The sequence below is a fragment of the Mesoplodon bidens genome, assembly GCF_964165515.1.
Source record: "Mesoplodon bidens genome assembly, chromosome: 14".
In the NCBI taxonomy this organism is placed as follows: Eukaryota; Metazoa; Chordata; class Mammalia; order Artiodactyla; family Ziphiidae; genus Mesoplodon; species Mesoplodon bidens.
Window position 1 is genome coordinate 35,000,795 of NC_138170.1, and position 21,389 is coordinate 35,022,183.

The window sequence follows — 21,389 nt, forward strand, 5'->3', positions numbered from 1 at the left end:
TAAAAGCGTCAGTTTTTTGTTTGTCTGTTTTAAAAGTCATTAGCTTTTGGTTAACATATAGAAAAAATGGATGAGAAATTTGCATAAGGAGAACATTAATTTGAAAATATGATTTATTTGGAAAGAGAAATTAGAAAGCAAGCAAAAAATCCACACTAGCTTCATTTACAAGCAAGTTCACTTAATAGGAGGCTTTAACAGCGCCAGGTGGTGTTACTACCAAGAAATAGGGGTGATAAGAACAGGGAGAGAATCTGTGGCTAAACAAAAATGTGCAGACTACAAATTCATTCCCGGGAAAAGTTCAGGGTAGCCTTAATTATAAAACAAATAATAATGGATTTTCATGATTATAAATATTAATTGTATTAGTAATAGTAAATATCTGTTGAATGGATACTTAAGCACAAACACAGTTTTAAAGGCGATGTGATAATTCAAGCCAAAGTTTTAAGACAGGTTAGCATTTATTATTTGCAAGGAAAACACGGCTGTATTAAATGGATGTTTTTCTACAAAAGAATTGCTTTAAAAGATAAATCTGAATTTGACGTGTGAGTGGAATGTATTTAAACAGGGGAAAGAGCTATAATATTTCTGCCTAACTGGGCAAAAACAGGTAAATATTTTCGCTTTAAAGTGCTGATGAATCATAGATTTGGTACAGCAGAGTTGGTATGCCAATCAACCAGTATCTGCTCTTGCAGTAATGAGTTCCTGGTTCATAATGATTACCTTATTATTAGAAACTGCCTTATTCTTATGGCTAACATGTCAAAGCAACGGATTATTTCAGTGCTTAATTATGTAAAACTAAAGGTTTCCTGAATCCTGCACACAACGCCCACATGACATTCCTGTACCTGAGATAACTGCTTTTCTAAAGGCCCTGCCCCTGAGGGGCTCCCAGAAAGCTTGTTAAAAGCAAGGCTTCACGACCCAAATCAGAGGTGCTACACATCAGCAAAAATTCAGAAAATAAAACAGTGGCCATTCCCTACTCTCTCTTAGCCCAGAGGTGAAAGGATCAGCCTAGGTAACTCTGGGAGTGTGAAACTGGGTTCCCAAAGATGATCATCTCAGTAGTTATGAAAGAAAAGGGGGAGCATTTCTGTAATGGCTTCATGATCTCAATTCTTTTATCAGATTCTTCTCTACAAAGTTGGGTGTAGGGGTAGGGAAGGAGAGAAAACGACATCTGTCGGCCCTTTCCAGTCTCTCATGAAATAGCTCCACTCTAGTAAATCCATAATTAAACATAATTTGATACTATTTTCTGGAATTAGGCATCTATTGGTTTTATAAATGTAAAGTGAATTTTAATATAATATATTGAAATACTGCCAACTTATGTGCTTTCCCATCTGGGCTACTTTGTTTAACACAGAATTCAAAATTAGGGTGTAATGAGCACTAGCTTTTACCTGGTAGATGTGCTTGTCTTCTCTACTGTGGACATGAGTCTCGCAAATGCATCAGTCACTTTGAGGCTTGAGGTGGAGATTTCCAGCTTAGAAGTTGTTAACTCATACAACTCTGGATCCACACCTTATAGTATAAAATGATAGTCAGTGATGGCAAGCTGCAATGGGTACTCAGCCACAATCCAAGATGCAAAAGGCAATTACTCTGTAAACATCTGAGTCTTTGTAAGCACAACACATCTTTAGAACACTGTAATATTGCATTTAGTTTTTAAATTATAAATTCCACTCTTCGGAGTTTTTATAAAGTAGGAAAATACTCTTAGAATTCCACTTTGGTATAAATATAGCCTTAATTAATCTAACGTTTATGTAGAAGATACGATCAAAATACTTCTAAAAAATTTTATCTGCTATAGAAAACTCCCTAAATTTTGTATTTGTTTGTGATATGAAGGTTATCAATGTTTTATAAATAGAATGCACATTTGTTACATAATATGACACCTCAATTTTTAAATTGACTGATTTAACCTCATTTTTTGAACTTCCCTTTTCCCTTACCTCCCTGACCATTTATCCTCCATTATTTTCATCCATACCCCCAAAATTTGTAAGTTAATATAAAGTCTCAGATACAGTAAATGATTTGGTTAGTTTAAATATATTCTGACTATCTGAGGACATGAAATATTACCCAAAGTATCAAATTATTACTAAAGAAAAGTTATATACCACATTGTTCTTTCTTCAGGTAAGAAGTGGGGAGGGTAAAATATTTTCAGAAAAAGTGAATAAAAGCACTACTTTTGAACAAAATGAAAATTGTCTCAAGGGTTATACTTTTATTGTCTCATAGCTGAATCTAGTGGCTAACAGTTCAAATATCTTGTTAGAAAAATTCAAAACAAAGCTGAGTTAGAGGATTAGATTTATTGTAAAATCTATTAAAATCCTTCCCATCTGACTTCATTAAAATATACATACATATTTTAAAACTTCCCTTGAATATGAATTTATATCAAATATGATGACTACAAAAAACAAGGAACAATTAAATATTTTCAACTCAAGCTAAGCGTTTGAAAATAAAGATAATCAGGGCCTCCCTGGTGGCGCAGTGGTTGAGAGTCCGCCTGCCGATGCAGGGGATACGGGTTCGTGCCCCGGTCTGGGAGGATCCCATATGCCGCGGAGCGGCTGGGCCCGTGAGCCATGGCCGCTGGGCCTGCGCATCCGGAGCCTGTGCTCCGCAACGGGAGAGGCCACAAGAGTGAGAGGCCCGCATACCGCAAAAAGAAAAAAAAAAAAAAAGAAAATAAAGATAATCAGATAAAAAATTTTTAATCCTACACTCTCTTTGGTTTTAGCAAATTCAGTAGTTTCAGGGTATAATAGAAAAGCAGACTGTAAGTACAAATGTCTTACAGCTTCATCAATTTCTACTTATTATTTCTAAAAAAGCCCTAGGATCCGTAGATAAAATTATATATACATGTACCATATCGATATTAACAAACAAGTTTCCTCCTTTAGGATAGTTCTAGCTTAAGAAAAAAAATCAGGAACTGCCTTCTATTAACCAACTTTGTAGCTGACTAGCAGATGTAAACACAGATCTCAGATGTTTACAGAAATCATACTAGCAAAAGCGGCTTCCACAGTTACCATGTCCAACAAGGGAGGAAGGCTATAGAAAATGTTTGTTGACTCTCTGAAGTTTTTAGTATTTCATTAAGGTACAGTTTCAAAATATAATTTAAAAGGCCCTTTCTTTGTACTTCTATAATAAGTATTAAGGTTGCAATTAAAATGTAAAAATTTACAGATGCCTGTAAAGGGACCAGATGAACCCAAAGCACCTCCTTCCTCCGCTATGAAAGGTTAGATTCCAAGTAACCACAAAATTTAAGTAGATGGTGACTGCACAATGCAGAGTAAACAATTGCATTCTGACTGGCAACAGGAAAGTGCTAGTAAAAATTTAGTTGGGTTTATACAACACTGACAACTTGGCTGTCAAACACTGAAGTGGGAGATTTAAAAAAAAACCCTTCAACCTCCCCCAACCCCCCAAAACCATTATCACCAAAAAAGGTACTATGGCTATACTTTATACTTTTCAAAAACAAGACAACTACTTACTCTACACAAAAAACTGAAGAGTAATTTTTTTAATGGAAGAGTTTTTTTTTTTTTTTAACAGAACCTTAATGAGGCATAGTTTAGTTACATAAATAAAACTAGCCAACCAAGTTCTATGCCAACCTCCTAGTCTCAAATACAAAATAATTAAATAACCGCAAGCTAAGACAAAATGACTTTCCCAGAAACAAGTCAGAAAAAGTGCAAGCAAGTGGTGAAATGGAATACTCAGGAAAGTGTTGACACCTGTAGCTTGATGGTAAGTTTTAACAAAACCCAATAGCAATAAAACAAGCCAAAGCAAATTTATAGTAATCAGGTTTACACAGCAGCTAGAGTATATTAATGAAAATACGGAAGGAAAATATTTAAAAGGTTCCAAAGTAATGAGGACCGCCATTGACCATGCTAATTTCATTTCCATTACAGCTCTAAGCTTCTGAAACTGCTTGCTCTTCTCAAAGCTGTGTATGTATACTGAGCCTGGTTTATCAGGTCATTTCTGTACTTCTTTATACGGTCAGATGATTTGTGCTCTTATGGGTGATTTTTAACTGAGTTTGAAATGTAACCAAAAATTAAATTTAAACCAGGTTTTTAGACACCCAAAAATAGTGACCTCATTTAAATTATGATACAGTCCATGACAAAACAAAGCTGAGAGCAAATTAAAAATAGGAGCTTGGGGCTTCCCTGGTGGCGCAGTGGTTGAGAGTCTGCCTGCCGATGCAGGGGACACGGGTTCGTTCCCCGGTCTGGGAAGATCCCACATGCCGCGGAGCGGCTGGCCCCGTGAGCCATGGCCGCTGAGCCTGCGCGTCCGGAGCCTGTGCTCCGCAACGGGAGAGGCCACAACAGTGAGAGGCCCGCATACTGCAAAAAAAAAAAAAAAAAAAAAAAAAAAAAAAAATAGGAGCTTGGTCATTCATTTTTGGGATTATAGTAATAAGGAAACTGATACACAAGTTTTTGGGTTTCTTCCCCCCAGTAAGTATTAAAAACTAATTAGCTCACCCAGGTCATTCCATAGCTCACATGTATTTAGAAGTAATTTAAATAGTGAAATATTTTGAAGTTAAAACCAGACACATTAGTTTTTCATACGCTTGTAAAATCTTGGAAACAATGAAAATGATAACGAGGGGGTTAGATTTGCGGAATCCAGTCATTCTACAAAACGGCCTTGGAATGTCCTTATAGCACAATCAGATTTCCATAACCAGCTCTTGGAGAAGGGCATTCTGGGTCCCAGGTTCACCCTTAGTTGATTGTCTTAGTCTCCCCCATTTCCCATCATGGCTCCTAAATTGCTAGAAGTGGGTGGCAGGGTTATCTAGCTGAACAAAACCCGCAGATTCTCAGGAACCAGGCTGGCTGTCTAACTGATCCTAGTGGGGACTGAGAGGGACCCTCCCTATGCATTCTGGGCATCGGCATCTATATAGCACCTCAACAGCCATCTGGTATCAATGGGCATGATTACCAGATCACAAGTTGGGATGACAGGGAGTCATTAAAATCATATTAAATAAAATGTAAACATAAAAATGCCATTATATTTTAATCGTTTATTCAGTTAGAAAATGACAAAGTACATTAGGCCTTTGGTCAATGAACTGAACTTCTGCCAGGCTGAACATTAATTTAACAGGCACTCCAGTAAGTTTTAATTTCTAGCTTTTAGTATCTCATAGCAATTATTTTCTATTATTACCTTTAACATTTTTTTTTCCTTCATGGAAAACAGTAAACTTTCTATTTAAGAGCTACATAAAAACAGTAGTAATTCTATGTGGGACTATATAACTAAGTGCTAGACTCCAACATTTTGGAACCTAATTATACATTTAGCAGCACTAATGAACAACTAATTGAACGCTAGAATTTGTAAAAGGTTCTATTATCACAGACACTATAATGTAAAGTCATCTTTGGGTACTAAAATATTCTCATATCTCTAAATTTGTATTTTTTCAAATGGCTTTGTAGAATATGCTTTAAAAATAAGCATATAAAATATCACATTTTCTATTTACAGGGGGAAAAAAAAACCCTGCCTTTAACTGTGTAAGGACATTAGGGCTGTTTTATATCTAGAAGCTAATTTCAGCTCTGAATATTACACTCTGACAAAGCTTTCCTCAAAATACATTTCACATAAGTCATTTGTTATAGTTATACTACTAGAAAACAACAGTAGATAGATGAAAGAAAAGTAGTAGACATTATAGAGAATACAATCTACTTGTTTCCTTGTTTATAGGAAAGTCAAGTGATGTGGTCATGCTTTTAGTAAATGAACTAGAATTATGGTTTTAACACTCTGCTGACCTGGGATTGTGGTGCTGCTGCTAGAGCTACTGTCATCCACGGGCCCAAAGAAATCAAGGTTCAGAAGAGTGGAACCTCCACTAGCTTGAAATTCAGTGACCGTGTTGGTAGGCAGCCACACAGAAGGTAAGCCAAGGGAGGAGGGGTTATGTGTAAAAAGGGGTAAGACACACACTTGAACATGCAGGTTATAATTAGTAGTCATTACATATTTTAAAATCAACATTAAAACAATGTGTACAGTATTAGTTTTTCACTGCTAAGGACATTTCTAAAGTAACAATTTAATTCAATGTACATTTTCTCATGTACAACGTAAATAATTTGACACTTAGAAAGGTTTTAGTTAGGAGTTCGGTTCTTTCAATCGAAACTTGAAGCCATACCAGAAAGACCAAGGGGAAAGTATACCCGTTAAAGGGAAACAATACTTTAATCTCAACCCAACATTAAATCACTGTACATGCCCAAATAAATCTTTTATGTTAGTAGTGTTGGTTTCTAATTAATGCTTTTTAAAAGTGACAAAGTTGTCAGTTTCAGGACAGGCACCAATATATTAACTTAGTTTAAAATAAAATAACGTAATAAGGAATGTCATAACTGCCCTACCCTGATGTGCAACCTCAAGCTGTACTGTTCCCCTTTAACTCTGAAACAGTAATCAGAAATAGTATACATTTTTTAAGTTGTTTGTTAATAAAAAGCATGATGATTTGACTGAATAAGACACCAGACAACAGCAGAAGGTGCATCCAGGCTTTCCTTCAGCACGGATATTCAATTGGATGCTTTCCAGATATCCTGGGATCCCCCACTCTAAGGCAAAGCTGATAGAGTAACAGGTGTTTTAGACCATGGCTCAAACAACTTATGAAGTATAAGGAGTAAGAGTAATTATACCTCAGAGTCCAATTAAAACTTGTGATGTCAACACACAGGAAAACTAGCATTTTGTATTACTTAAAAACCCCACCTTATTGGAATAAGTTAACCCTTTTTCAGGATTTTCTTTTAAAGCCATAAGTGAAACCAATTATTTCTGGAACTACCTACTAGTATTTTGAGATAAGTTTTAGAAAAGGATCATGAAAATCATTCGTTTTTCATTTGCATATAAGTGCACTATAAAATATTATTAAATCTGAAAACTCCTTTGAGTCAATAAATATGGATCTATCTGCACATTGTTTTTGGTTAAATAATTGTGCTTTAAAGCAGCCTCTACACACAAGACTTTGCATCCAAGAAAATTCCATAAACTAAAACTACAGAAAAAAATTTCAAGTAAATTGGTCTTACCTAAAATATCATTTAAACTGCCTAGATATTTGTGGAAAATAAAGAAGCTTGTTTTTGACTTGAGATAAAGAAACTAAAATTTTATCTGGCTACTACTACCTATATATGGACATTAATACTGTTAATAATAGTAACAGCTGGTTTCTTGAGCAATCACTATTCAGAAAGAAAGCCTGAATTTCCAAAGATAAGAAGTTATGTTCAAACAAAAAATGAAGTCAGCAGAGAGAAGTCTGTCTGAACTTTGTAGCTTTCTTAACTCTAGCTCTGGTGCTAGAGGCTCTACGGAGAGACGTACCATCTAAAGGGTTAGTAAGGCCACTGCTACTCCAGTCAAACTGGACGGGTGGTAGAGACTCCTAGAGTTGAAAACCAAAAAATCAAAATTAATCAGTATAGGTTGTAGCAACATAAAGAATCCTTAAAAATAAAACGAAACACTATTATAGCAAGATCATTAGGCAATAAGATACCTAAAGACAAAATTGGGATAATTTACAATTTCAGAAGGTTATCTACAAATATTAACACAAACTGAAATTGCAAAATTTATAAACAGTGCAGCTTGTTGACATTAAAAATGTGTATCTGAGAAATGGAATTATCTTTACATTTTCAAACAGAAATTTATGGACTGATCTTATGTCAAAATTTCAATCTATTCTCGAATCATGATTTAAACTACTGGCTTGATTACAATAAAAATATTTTAAAACATCACTGATTTTTTTTCACTAAAGAGTTATCCACTTTATTTTAAATGACTATCCACTTAAAATTTCTTAATAGATAATATAATGCAATAGAGAAGGTACCACTGAAAGTGAGGCAATTTGGGTTATTAAAGACTAAGTAACTAGTTGTATAAACATGTATGGTTAATTTAGTTGGTTTCCTTATATATAAAAAAATTTTTTTAATTAATCATCTTCTTTAATTTAGAAATTACTTATAATCAGTATCAGAATTTAATTTTTAAAATAATGTACTGAAAAGTATACTCAGAACTCATTTGAGTATTCTAGGTTTTAAAATTCTGTTAATTACCAAACACATAAAGATAAAATGAGCAAATGATACATAGACGATGGAAGGTAGTACAACACATTTTAAAATGATCACTGCTTTATTTTAAGAATATTCTTGACAAGAAAAAAATGCCTTTTTTTCATTTTCTTCTTTTATTTTGAGGGTGGTGTTGGCAACAATTATTGAAATAACCTGTGTTTTATTAGACTCTTACTCTCAACATGTTGCCATCTTTTTTTTTCTGTATTGCTCACCACCATGCTTTACTGTAAGGTAGGCACTTATTAAAACTTTATAATCGGGACTTCCCTGGTGGTGCAGTGGTTAGGAACCTGCCTGCCAATGCAGGGGACATGGGTTTGAGCCCTGGCCCGGGAGGATCCCACATGCCGTGGAGCAACACGCGCACCTTAGCAAAGAGTAGCCCCTGCCCGCCATAACTAGAGAGAGCCCGCGCACAGCAACAAAGACCCAATGCAGCCAAAAATAAATGAATAAAATATAAAAAAATAAATTAAAAAAAAAACAACTTTATAATCATTTTTTCTGTGTAGACAAAGACATTGTTCCCTGTAGGAAGGGAACATGAATCGGCTATTTTTGAAAGTCCAATCCCATGACATTATAATACAATTGCTTTGATAACCAATTTTAGGCATGCTACTATAAGCACTTAGTCTCCCCCATATAAGTCGGGCCTGGAGGTGGAGGGGCTAGGTTTAAACAAAATAAAACACTAAAATTAGTGGTTGCCAGGTGTGAGAGAGAGCTGTGGGAGCTGGAGTGGGGTGGGGCGGGGGCTTGGCTGTGGCAATGGAAGAAATGCTGTATGCTGACTGTGGAGGTGGTCACATGGAAAGATGACATAGAACTACACACACATATTGCATATATGTCAGATTCTTGGTTTTGATATTGTACTATGATTATGTAAGATGTAATCATGGGGGAAACTGGTGAAGACACAAGGCACCTCTTCTGTACTACCTTTGCAACTTCCTGTGAATCTATAATTATTTCAAATAAAATTTTAAAAAATCCTGGTGAAAATCTAGTTTATAACCTACCTGCAAGACCGATAAATAACATTTAGAAAAGATTTTCTTTAGCTGATCTCAAAAACAAACAAAAAGCTCTAGGCATTCCAACAGATTCAACTTATATTATTCTACTTCTAGATCAGAAACACCTTTAGAACTATTCAACACTGACTGGATGGACCAAACCCAGATTTACATAATAACAAAGTTTCTGGGTAAATGGAGCAAAGGTCTTTCATTAACATGTTTTACCTAAATGATGTCAAGTAGCTGGATGTTTTGAAATAGTTCAGTGATTTTCTGGAATTTTAGCTTCTCACAGAGGTGTATGGCATTTTGAAGACACAGCCGATATTGTAATGATGAGGTGCTAAATCATGAATCAAAATTTAGTGGAAAAGAGATAGATGAAAAACAGATACCTAAATAATTATAGGCTAACTAACAGCACAGACAAGTAGGCAACTTAAAGAGAAAGCACTGGAATGAAACATTTTCAAACAACTTTAAGTAATGTGGCATGAATGATTAATGCAGAGACAAAAGAAAGGAGACAAGGTCACAATAAAAAGAGGGGGAAAGAAAAGACTAGAGACAGGAGACTCTGGTTCTAGTCCTAGCTATAGCACTGATGTGTGCTTTGGGGTACATCACTTAGTCTTTCCAAATATGTTTTCTAAATGTAAAAAGAGAGTACAGTGCTAGATAGTCATTTTTTCTTTCTTCTGTCTCTAAAATTCTGATTCACAACTGAAATAGCAACATAAAGTAGCCTAAGAAAAGAAGTTTGCTAGTGGTGACTAGTTGGATAACTGCTAGCCAGAGAGCTGACTTTACTCAGCAGTGAATAAAGTATGGTTAAAGTACTGATCTTAGAGGGGAATCAATAATGGCACCGTGAATGGTGTGACCTTGAAATTCAGTGGATAAAGATGCAAACAACAACAACAAAAAGTATCACTACTGCTTTTTACCTATAAACTTTTTTCAGGTAAAAGTATCTTTTAAAAAAATGTTAACAGTTGTTAGTAAAATATTAAATTCCTAAACAAGAGATGCAATGGCTACAAGATTGATGAGTACAAACTGATGTGGAAGATAAAAATTCAATGGGTACCAAACTGAAATAGAAAAGACAGACCAAAAAAATGCAGTCATAATGAGAATTATACAACTATGCTAAGTTTGAAAGTCACTGTTCAGTGATGCCAAAGCATAAGAGGAAGGTCTGCTATACGTTTTGGGCGGGGGCGGGGGGAAATTTTGGTATTGAACAGGTCTTTCCTGACACATTTTGCTAAGCTTCTAGCACTAATGGCTATGGCTGTTTCATCTGAAAATTATCACTAGGAAAAAGACTGCATGGCCAAAATGTTAAGTGAAAAATATATACATGTTTATATAATGTATATATAATATATACATTGCATGCCAAAGAATAGTGGTAAGAAATATCACTTTATATAGAGAATCTTTACAATGCATTTCAGATGTTTGTTAAGTATCTTAACCTGAATCAGAAGTATGGAGCCAAGCAAAGGTCATGCAATCTAGTGATGGAGGTTAGGCATCTCAGCACAAAATTCTGACATGCATGCTGAGATCTTCAATTTGAATGTTAGAATGCAGACCTACACAGGCTCAAGTCAATTCAGAAATAAGTTTGAATTTCCACTGGGAAATATTGTTTTCACTGGTTTCCCAAAAGCCTAAAAACTAAAGCCAGTGAGGATCACAAACTACCATAACAAAGTACAGAATAAACTTGTTAATTCATTATGTATATGTGTATTTTTTAAAAAGAGAAATGTGTGCATGCAATAGAATAAAAGGACATATTTGCTTGAAAAGAGCTTTTAAAAAATATAAGTAGCAAGAGACCAAGTTCCATCTTCCAGCAAAAACGTTAGATATGCTTAAATGTTGCTGAGAATTCCTACACTTGCCCTGTAAGTAGGGAGAGAGTCCCTTGATTACAAGTACATAGGGGTGTGTATGTATGCATAGAGGCGGCAGCAGCTGAATACATATGGAGCTGCAACTAACCTCCAGTAAATTAACACACGTTAATTTCTGTTAAAAATCTTCCGTTGAATTAACACACATGCTTTTTATTAGGTTATCTAGACTTCTAATCAAGTCTATAATTAAATTATATAAGAAAGATGATAAGTATGACTAGGCACAAATGACAGGTGACAGCTAACTCTGATAAAATAAGCAATAACTTATGGGGCTGTAACACGTGGAAGTGGTTGGATAGAGGAGAAGAAGAGAAGGAGGCAAGTAAAAGTAGCAACAAGTGGCCTCAAGTAAGAACAGCTCCATTTCCAGAAAACATACCAGGCAGTTACTCAAATTACTTTCCTAATACCTAGCATTGTAGGAATAAGAATGTTGACTGAGGCAGAAGTGAGAATGTGCTGTGGGAGAAGTAATTTTGGAACCTGCATAGACATGGCAGGCCTGGGAGAGCAGTTGATAGCCAGAGGGCAATATAAGGCCAATGAAAAGAGAGCTAAGGACAGATTCAACCTACTGAGATATTTTGCCCAAGACACCTTGCCTGCTGCCCAACCATCAATAAGGCCAGGCATTTTACGCATTAGGTCCCCTTGCCCACTAACTCAGTGCCAGTAATAAACTGGCTTCAGAGGGATGTTTAACCTAAGCCCAAGTATAAACCACAGTGGTACATAGCAGTAATATTAGATGTTTCTTGAAACACACCTGAAAAAGTAGGACCTTGCTTTACAAAATTATTTTCCAAAGTATGTTCTTCAGAAAAGGGTCCTGTGGCCAAGTAAATTTGAGAAATGAAGTAAAATTAAATAGGGTTCTTCACTGCAAGATTCTTCAGAGTCCTTAATGTGTGGGTTGCAAATCTCCAAGGGTGGTTGTAGGGTATGATATGAAATATTTCCCAAACTTACTTCACTATGGAACCCTTCTTTAGTGGAGCATTTCTGGGGATTAGTGTTCAATGGAACACACATTTTGGAAAAGGCTGTCCAAACATACATTATTGTGTTAGACATAATCAAAGATAATATTTAATGTTAAGAAATGACAAACACAGCAAGAATATGTTTTAGAAACGGTAATGTTCATTAAGAATACTAATATTTTAAAAAACAATGTTTAACCAGCACTGAGTCAGTTTCTAATTCAATGTCGAAAAAGTAAGCAAACCAAAGTGGCTATGCCCTCCCAGATAAAAAGTGAGAGGGAAGGCTTTGATATTAAAGATATTAGACTGAAATACGATTTGTGCTTAAATGTCCCAAGGAGGTAAAGGATAAGAAAGGTAAGAGAGCTTTCTTTTTTTCCTAATCCATAGAATGTTTTGTTAAAGGCTACGTCATTTTTAACTTAACAGCTTTATTCAAACTCTCAAAACAACAGTTTCTGATGTAATAAACACACCTAAATTTTATTACTTTATAAAACTTTTGCAGGCTTCAGGAAAAACACACTATAGCAGACTTGAAGAGCTGGTATAAATGCAGTGTTTTCCATTATTTTGAAATCTAGCACTTACCAGATTTGTGTGTCAGTAATAATGATCATATAATGTTCAAGCTGTAAGGGATTTTTAGAGATGCTTGCTTCAAAGTCCTCATTTTATAGGTAAAAAGACTAAGTCCTGGATAGGTTTAAAGGACTTACCCATAACCAGCCAGTTCCCAAATTGCCTTTTCTATTTTTTAAAATTAAAGAGAATTTGCTCATTGTATTTCAAGGGGTGTTAATAAGTAACTGAAATCACATCTATCATGAAACTAAATTTTAAAAATATTTTAAAAACTAAAAGTTATATATTAAGGGAAACAACAATGTGTGTGGACATATGTGTATATATACATGCATAAAAATATCTATATACATCCAGATATTTTTACCTGGAATTGGTCAGATGTACATGTGTTCATTTCTGGTGACATAGTGGTTGTCTGACCGATGGAAGCGATTTTCTCTGCAGCAGATAGTGGTTTCAATGGTTCCTTGGTGGGCTCTAACATACCCTGAAAAAGGCATATTAGCCATTAATGGGTGGGGGGGAAGGATCAGCCCATAAACTTTACAAGAAAGTTAATCTAGCAGAAAGCAGAAAGAAAACAGGTCATCTGAAAAGAACTGAAGACAGAAAGGAACTAGTCCTAAATTTTGCTTCGTGAAAATCTTACAGCACTATAATGGGAAATGTTTCATAATAATACCTTTGGAATCCAAACTTTTTGAAGCAAAACGTTGTAATTGAACTGGATTTGTTGTAAAGTGCCTGGTTATCACTGTCACACAAAAGCATAAGCACATGGGATGGTGGGGGTGGGGAAGAGGCAAACAGAACAGTATATCACATCCAGGCCCTAAGAATCCAACATTATTCTGATGTTTCAGATCTGAAACTGCAGGAAAGGGCACTCTTCAAACACATTACACCATGGTGGTGCTTGGAGACGTGAGAGCTGATTCTAAAACACACCATATAATGTGATGACGTCTACATGCTTCAATGTGAATTTAGTGTTTGATCCTTGCTCCACTATAGATGGGAACCTTAGTTCTTGGTTCTTTGGACTGGCAAAGCAGAGACAGTCATTTCAGAGGGGAAAACATCTTACATATTCCACTATGAATCTAACACACTTTTTGAGTAAGAGAGAAAAACATTCAAGATGGATGTAGAAACAAAGGAGAAAAAAATCAGCATTTTGCATTAATGTTCTACCAAACACTAAAAATAATGGGTAATAATCCAGGTTACTGGCATGAAAAAAGGCCCAAGCTTTTACAAATTTTAAAATAATACTTGAAAAGCTCTTGAATAGTTATCAACCAAATAAAAGTCTCCCTTTACTACTGGGGAAAAAAACCCAAAGCTGCTAAGTCAGGAATCTTATAGTTAGAATCTATACATTTCTAAAACCAAGTTTTCAGAAGAATCCCCCTACCCTCATAAAATCAAGCATAAGCTTAATAAGCAATTTACAGATTTAGTTCTTAACAGTGCATGTGAAAGGCTTTAATCTAGCAGCTTGAAAAATGAAAATAAATTCATGGTCTAATTCAATACCATACACATTATACAGGCTTTCTAGTGTGCCCTTCTACAAAGGCTCCATGCATTTGGCAAACAATTACTAGTCTTAGCCAACTTTTCTAATATGAACTCTCCCTTAAGTCAGTGGTTCTCAAAGTGGTCCCCATCAGTAGCTTCTCTATCACCTGGGAACTTGTCAAATGTGCAAATTTTTGAGCCCTACCCCACACCTACCGAATAAGAAACTATGGGGGTGGTGCTCAGCATTCTGTGTTTTAACGGGTCTTCCAAGCCATTCCAATGCACATTAAAGTCTCAGAGCCAGTGACTTAAATGACAATTTCAGGTACTATTCCTCCAGATGAGATCAAAACATACTGAACATCTCATGTGTGTAAAGCACCATGGGAAAAATTCAGGTATCATTAAAATTTGAAACCAGATATGAAAAAGAATAAGTTTCTAAATATAAGGCATCACAAAGATGGAGGAGGAGATGATACATTCACTAAACCAACTTTGGTATTAAAAGCTTACAAAAATGGTAAAATTACATTACTAATAAAAGGTTGTGATTAAGATAGGAAAAAAAGCATAGACATTAGTCTCTAACTCCACATAAAACTTAAAGAATTGGCTAACGTGCTGACCCTAACACAGAGCATTAAGTAGGTTACTGTCGCCAACATGGTGAATGAAAAGTGCCCACAAATTAAATTCCTACTTCCTATTCAGAATGTGACAATAACACCACCAACAGTCTCTAGAATGCTACTCCCTGAGGAAAGAGATGCACGTAACCAGAAAGTTAAAGAAACGTTCTGGATTACATTTACCTACAACATAAAAGAGAGTAGGGATGATCAAGGTGTTTTGAAAATACAAGATAACCATTCACAAAGGAGCAGAAACTGATTTTTTTAAAAAAGGTCAAGCACAGAAGTTTTTGTGCAATTCCACAAAACAAAACAAAGCAAACATTTCAATAACAATAATTAGAGCTTATTCATGGAAAAGTTTGCAGATTAAAAAAAAGGTCAAGTTCCACAGCAAATTCACTTTCACATGCACATAAAGGGTTTTTAAACTTAAACTCCATACCAAGGGTTCCTCAGTTATTTTATTCTCTATCTTAAACACAGTATTTTTTTCTTATTTTCAAGTTATTGGTGAAAGAATTTTAAAATATTTTTAGGTTGATAGGACATTTTTATGCACCAATAACTCAAAGACACGCCAAAAACCACAAACAAGTCAAACTTTAAAATGTGACTGAGTCTTGATAAGGTACAGAATGAAAATTCCTCAGTTTTCCTGGACTACCTGGCATATCTGAAAAAACAAAATTCAACACGTTTAAAACATTAATAGAAAAACTAAATACCAATTATGGGTCCTGACTCATTTTCATTTGTTATAATTTGATATCTCCAAGCTTTGATATACATCCATGGCTTCAATACTGCACTATTTAAAAATAATCGCAAATGCATTAAAACAAGTGATAGTTAAGGCTTCAGATACTTCAGCTTCTTATTTTTAAAAGCAAATTAAAAGAGAGAGACTTCCAAAGGTGGATTTTACAAAAAGTTATGAGCACTAATATTACTACGATAAAAAATAATTTTCAGTCTAAAACAAAAGTGTCTATAATTAATAGAATACAGAAAAATATCCTCAGATCAAAACTTGAAGGAATTTATGAGATTGAAAAAGGATACTGTATTTATTCTCTTAATGGCCCCACAGTAAACGCCCCTTAAAATACACTTTCCATGTCGTGCTATGCAAGATGATGTTACAGAATAAATGCAGCAATGATAAACAAATGCAAAGACATCTTTGTACTTACCAACCCTGCTGCATACATGGGCACTATAACAGGTTGCTTCTTATTGCCCGTGAAGAGCTATATACGTACGTTAGAGAGAAAGAACATATATTTAGAGAATGATCTGTCATAGAATGAAAGTTTCCAAAATATGCTTGTAATGCTTTATTACATACATTGTGAATGATACATTGAAGAAATTGTTAAATTGCCCTTATGGGGTTATATTTCTGATCTCCTAGCCCAATTCCTTCATTTCATAGTTAAGGAAAAACACTAAAACAACTTTTCCTAAAAATAAGAAATATTGCAGAAAAATCTAGATAGATTTATGCCTAAAAGTTGGCATATTCAAAAATACATGAACATGTTAAACCAACTAATATTTATTTTTCTGAGGAACTAGTTTCAACAGAAGTGTGACAGAATTAAAAAACATTCATAGGTTGATCAAAGGATTTTCCAAGGTACTAATAAACTCACAATGTTTCGGGTGTCTATTCCCAAGGAGCACAAGAGCTTCTTGTTGCTATGGGAGCCGCCCCACTGATATCTCAAGCCATGTGCATCATGGATGTCCTGTAGCTCAGCCCACACATCCAGCAGTTCCCTGCAAAGGTCACGATGAAGCCACCAACAATGGGTTACTCAATAGCTTTCACCATGAATTCTACTTTTAATGTGACTGTGAAATATACATTTCAATTAATCTTGTGTCTAACATGAGTATATAACTACTATCTGAATGAAATCAACAGCCAACACTTAGTCATTAGAAAAGTAACTAAATTAAACTCATTTGAAACAATCAAGCAAAAATTTGGCCTGTATGTTATTCTTTTTAAATTGTAAGGCAAAAATATTTAAAAGGAGGAAGGATACCACCCAGCATCCCACCATCTTTCTGGAGCTATTTAATATGTTTTCTCCTTGAGTCTTGACCCACAAATACACAGTTGCAATTACAGCATATTTAAAATTCTGTATTCTTTTTTCAGATTTTAAGCATTTCCTTATGTACATATGTATCTTTTTCAGTGGTTGTGTAATGTTCTATTAGACAGATGCATCATCATTTATTTAGCCACAATCATCATACAGTTTTAATTAAGTTGTTCTTACTGTTTGGCTCCTATTACCAGTAGTGCAAGAATATCTTCCTGTATTTTATGGTGTGTATTATTGCAGAATTGTGTTATTTCCTTAGAATGAATCTCTTGGGTCTAAGAGTGTGAACTATCTGTACAGCTAGCATATTTTAAAAAAATATCTACAGTTTAAAGATGGCAAAACATCAACCTTTTTGTCCCCTTCTGTTCTCAGAAATCACCCCAAAACAAAAGTCAAGAAGCAAAAATAATATTCATCTTCAATGAAATTAAGAAATACTGCCTCCAGGGCCTCCCTGGTGGCGCAGTGGTTGAGAGTCCGCCTGCCGATGCAGGGGATACGGGTTCGTGCCCCGGTCTGGGAGGATCCCATATGCCGCGGAGCGGCTGGGCCCGTGAGCCATGGCCTCTGGGCCTGCGCGTCCGGAGCCTGTGCTCCGCAACGGGGAGAGGCCACAACAGTGAGAGGCCCGCATACCACAAAAAGAAAAAAAAAAAAAAAAAAAGAAATACTGCCTCCAGAGGTGGGGAGTAATGAAATGTAACAGAAGTATCCAGGAATAAGAATAACTTTGAAATTAAAATTAGCAAGTCAATCTAGACCCTCTAACATCTAATAATTAATAGGAGTTCCAGAAAGAAAACAGAGGCAATGGAGGGAAAGTAATTGTCATTATAAGAGAATTGCTCAATACTGAAGAACAGAAGCTTCCAGATTGAAAGGTTCCTACCTAATACTCAGTCCAATGAATGAAAAAAGATTCATATCGAGATACGTCATTGTGAAATTTCAGAACACCAGCAACAAAAGATCCTAAATTATAACTTTGATGTAGGGGTAGAATAAAGTAAAATTTTACCTCCTGTGTTCCTTTTTCTCCAGGAGGCTATTAGAGGATGTGCTCCACCAAAATGGGATTTAAGTGAAGGGAAGTCCCAAGACAACATGTGTTTAGGGGGCCTAGACTGATCCATTCCAGATTGGAAGGAATTGGAAGATGGAGGACTCCAGGTAAAAAATGGAATCATCAGCTTGATAGGTCTTATCACAAGTAAAATTATATTAACAGGCTGTTGGAGGGTAGGGAAAGACTCAGTAAATGAAAAAGACAGGCAATTATCAAATCCAGGAAAAAGGTATACTATAAAGAAAATAGTGGCTTAGCTGTGAACACTATATATGATCATAATAATGAAAATACCAAATAACAATTTAACCAAAAACTATGATGTAAGTATACTGGGAAGATGAAGAGAAGAGAATAGCAGATGTAAGATCTAAATTTTCATCTATCATACTAGGAAATCAAAAAATAATATATAAAATTGATTAGAATATCGATTTAGAATTTTTTTTAAAAAGCTCAAAAATGGACAAGTAGAGAGTTTTTTAAATCATATCTTTTAGCACAATATAATTTTTTAAACTTAAACACAGTAATGTTTTAGAGCCTTAATGGTTTAAGATAACCTTAGATAACCTTATAAATTAGAACAGTTGAAACTAACAAATATACATGCTATCTGAAAAATGTCTACTACTTACCCACTTTCAGCTAAGGCCTCTCTTCTTTTTATTGGCAAGGTGCTTGTTTCCAGCAAGTGCTTCAGGGAAGTAACTTCTTCTTCAGTATCAGGGACAAATATGGAAGGAAAACATGCTTCGAAAATTCGCTCCAGGCGGTTTAGTAAAGCTGTCTGCATCAAAACACCCCCCAAAAGTTTATTTTCATTTTTGTAATTTTAATAATGTCATAGCTTTATCATTACTACACACACACACACACCCCCATACAACAATACCCTGTCTGCTACTATGGGGTGGGGAAACTACCAGTCAGATACAGGAAACACTAAGTGAAAGAAGAATAACTACTCATAGAACAGCTTTAAATAATTGTGTAATGACAAATAAATGTCATTACACACCAAGCATCATGCCTGGCACTTTACAAACATTATCTTACTTAATCCATTACAAAATTCTACAAAGAAGAAATTACTACCCCATTGTACAGTGAGAAAGCAATCTCAAAGTTTGAATAATCTGCAAGCAAAAACAAACCCCAAAAAACCAGACAGTATTCATAATCTTTCCATAACACTGGGGTGTTTCCTACTACCACTCACATACTCTATATTTAGAACAATAAGATTGGATGCTTGCAAAAAGTATTATCCTATTATAGTTGAACAGAACCTGGATATGAACACGTGAATTCTGAAAACCTTTTTTTTTAATTTTTAAAAAATTTTATTGAAGTATAGTTGATTTACAATGTTTTGTTAATTTCTTCTGTACAGCAAAGTGACTCAGTTATACATATATATACATTCTTTTTCATATTCTTTTCCATTATGGTTTGTCACAGAATATTGAATATAGTTCCCTGTGCTATACAGAATGACCTTGTTGTGAAAACCTTTTAGAAATATCTGCTAATAGAAGAAACCAAAGTAGGACAGAATGTCTCAGTTTTTACCAAGAAATTCAATGGCTCATTTATCATTTTGATGATCTGTGCTATCTTTTAGAAATTCCATTTCTCTACTCTTCTATGGTGTGCATATTTGTATTTCTGAATAGTACACTACTTTTCCTCCAAGCAAAGCCTGCATATCCCCTAGAGTATTTTCTCTGAGAACACTGGCATTTTGGGAGTATTTTTATTAATTAAAACTTGTTGGATTTAGATTAACTTAGATTTTGGGGGCACTAGTAGGTTTAGTCTACATGTGTAACCTACAATAACATTTATTCCCACTTTCCTAACTTTATTTCAGATACATGTAAAATATTTTCAACTCAGCTCACCTTACTACTTAAACATCAACTAGGAATACAAACTTTTAAGTCAAAACTTGTTGGAAGATGAAGCGTACTACTGAAATGACATCCTGTGTACAAGAAAATGCCACATCATGGTGGCACTTCCTGCCAAGTAACAAGACAAGTTAATGCTTGATTTCTGTTGTTTAGTATAGTCAGCAAACAGGAAAATTAAAAACAATAGGAAAAATTTTCACATACATATTTTCCAAAACAAAATCTCTTTTGGAAGCAGCATCAGAGCAAAAAACTTGATGCTGCATAATTGGTCTCAGGGTACTCTTGTGCTATCTCTACAAAAGTTTAACATCTTCATTATATTCATGTTTGTGATATGGGAAAAGGTTCTCAGTATCAATTATGAAACCTACAGTAAAGAGTAGACTCAAGATCCCAAGGCTTGTGAAACTTGAGTGCATCAAGGGGACCCATAGTTAACTCACTTCAACAGAGGGAATGGACAGACATTACTTTTAAAGGGATCAGATAACCATCTAATTGGAAACATAATAAGCATTGGCTCCTCTTGGGCAGGGAGGGTAAGCAAAAACTCACATAGGACCAAATTTTATTTCTCTGTAAATTAAAACAGAATCTTTCTTGTATCCTCTTTGTTATCCTTTTAATAGGATAGAAAAAACATTTATCTAAGGATGAAAGAAAGGACCTCAAAACATATTCAATGATTTGGATCAATCATTACACATAACTACCAGGTCTTAGGTATACCAGTGAGCAAATTCTCAAATTAGTGGAATGTACTTGAGGAAACAGAACATTATTTTAACCCAATCACGTTTAAACTTTGTTTTAGACTTCTTCCCAACCTTTTCTCATAAAGAATAAAATTACATGGACATTTTAAAAGAAAGTTCCATATGTCTTTAGGATTAGATATTAGAGTCAATTGCTTCAAATCTTTTGTTGAATGAGGTAGAACAGGAGTTGGCAGAGTTTTCCCTATAGGGCTAGATAGTGAATATTTTTCGTGTTGCAGGCCATCCATAAACAAGTAAGTGTGGGTGTGTTCCGATGAAACTTGATTTACTAAAACAGGTGGCAGGACAGATTTGTCTGCTAAGCCATAGTTTGCCGACCCCGGAGGTAGAGCCATAAATAAATTTTTTAAATAAATATTCAAACAACCAGAATCCACTAACTGACCAGCACCACTCACCACAAGGAGGAACTCCTCAACAATTCAACAAGAAAGCAGCTAATAGAATTAACAACGATTTTGATTACAATTAAATTTCCTAACATTTTACTTTTTGAAGTATATTAATTTCCAACTATCTACAAGA

The 21,389-nt window shown here is 35.1% G+C and overlaps 1 protein-coding gene across 4 annotated transcripts in view; it reads right to left on the bottom strand.

Moving 5' to 3' along the window:
* Nucleotides 1-21,389, bottom strand: part of AFTPH (aftiphilin) — a 64,715-nt gene that overhangs the window by 6,284 nt on the left and 37,042 nt on the right. For 2 of the 4 annotated variants that reach the window (XM_081254522.1, XM_081254523.1), the window contains 6 exons: nucleotides 18,802-18,953; nucleotides 16,630-16,756; nucleotides 16,168-16,224; nucleotides 13,174-13,296; nucleotides 7,501-7,561; nucleotides 1,425-1,548 (listed from right to left, as the gene is read on the bottom strand). In XM_081254522.1, the coding sequence (XP_081110648.1) occupies nucleotides 1,425-1,548; nucleotides 7,501-7,561; nucleotides 13,174-13,296; nucleotides 16,168-16,224; nucleotides 16,630-16,756; nucleotides 18,802-18,953 (644 nt within the window). The remainder of the gene's footprint in view (nucleotides 1-1,424; nucleotides 1,549-7,500; nucleotides 7,562-13,173; nucleotides 13,297-16,167; nucleotides 16,225-16,629; nucleotides 16,757-18,801; nucleotides 18,954-21,389) is intronic. The other 2 variants (XR_014017484.1, XM_081254524.1) reach the window with 2 other exon arrangements.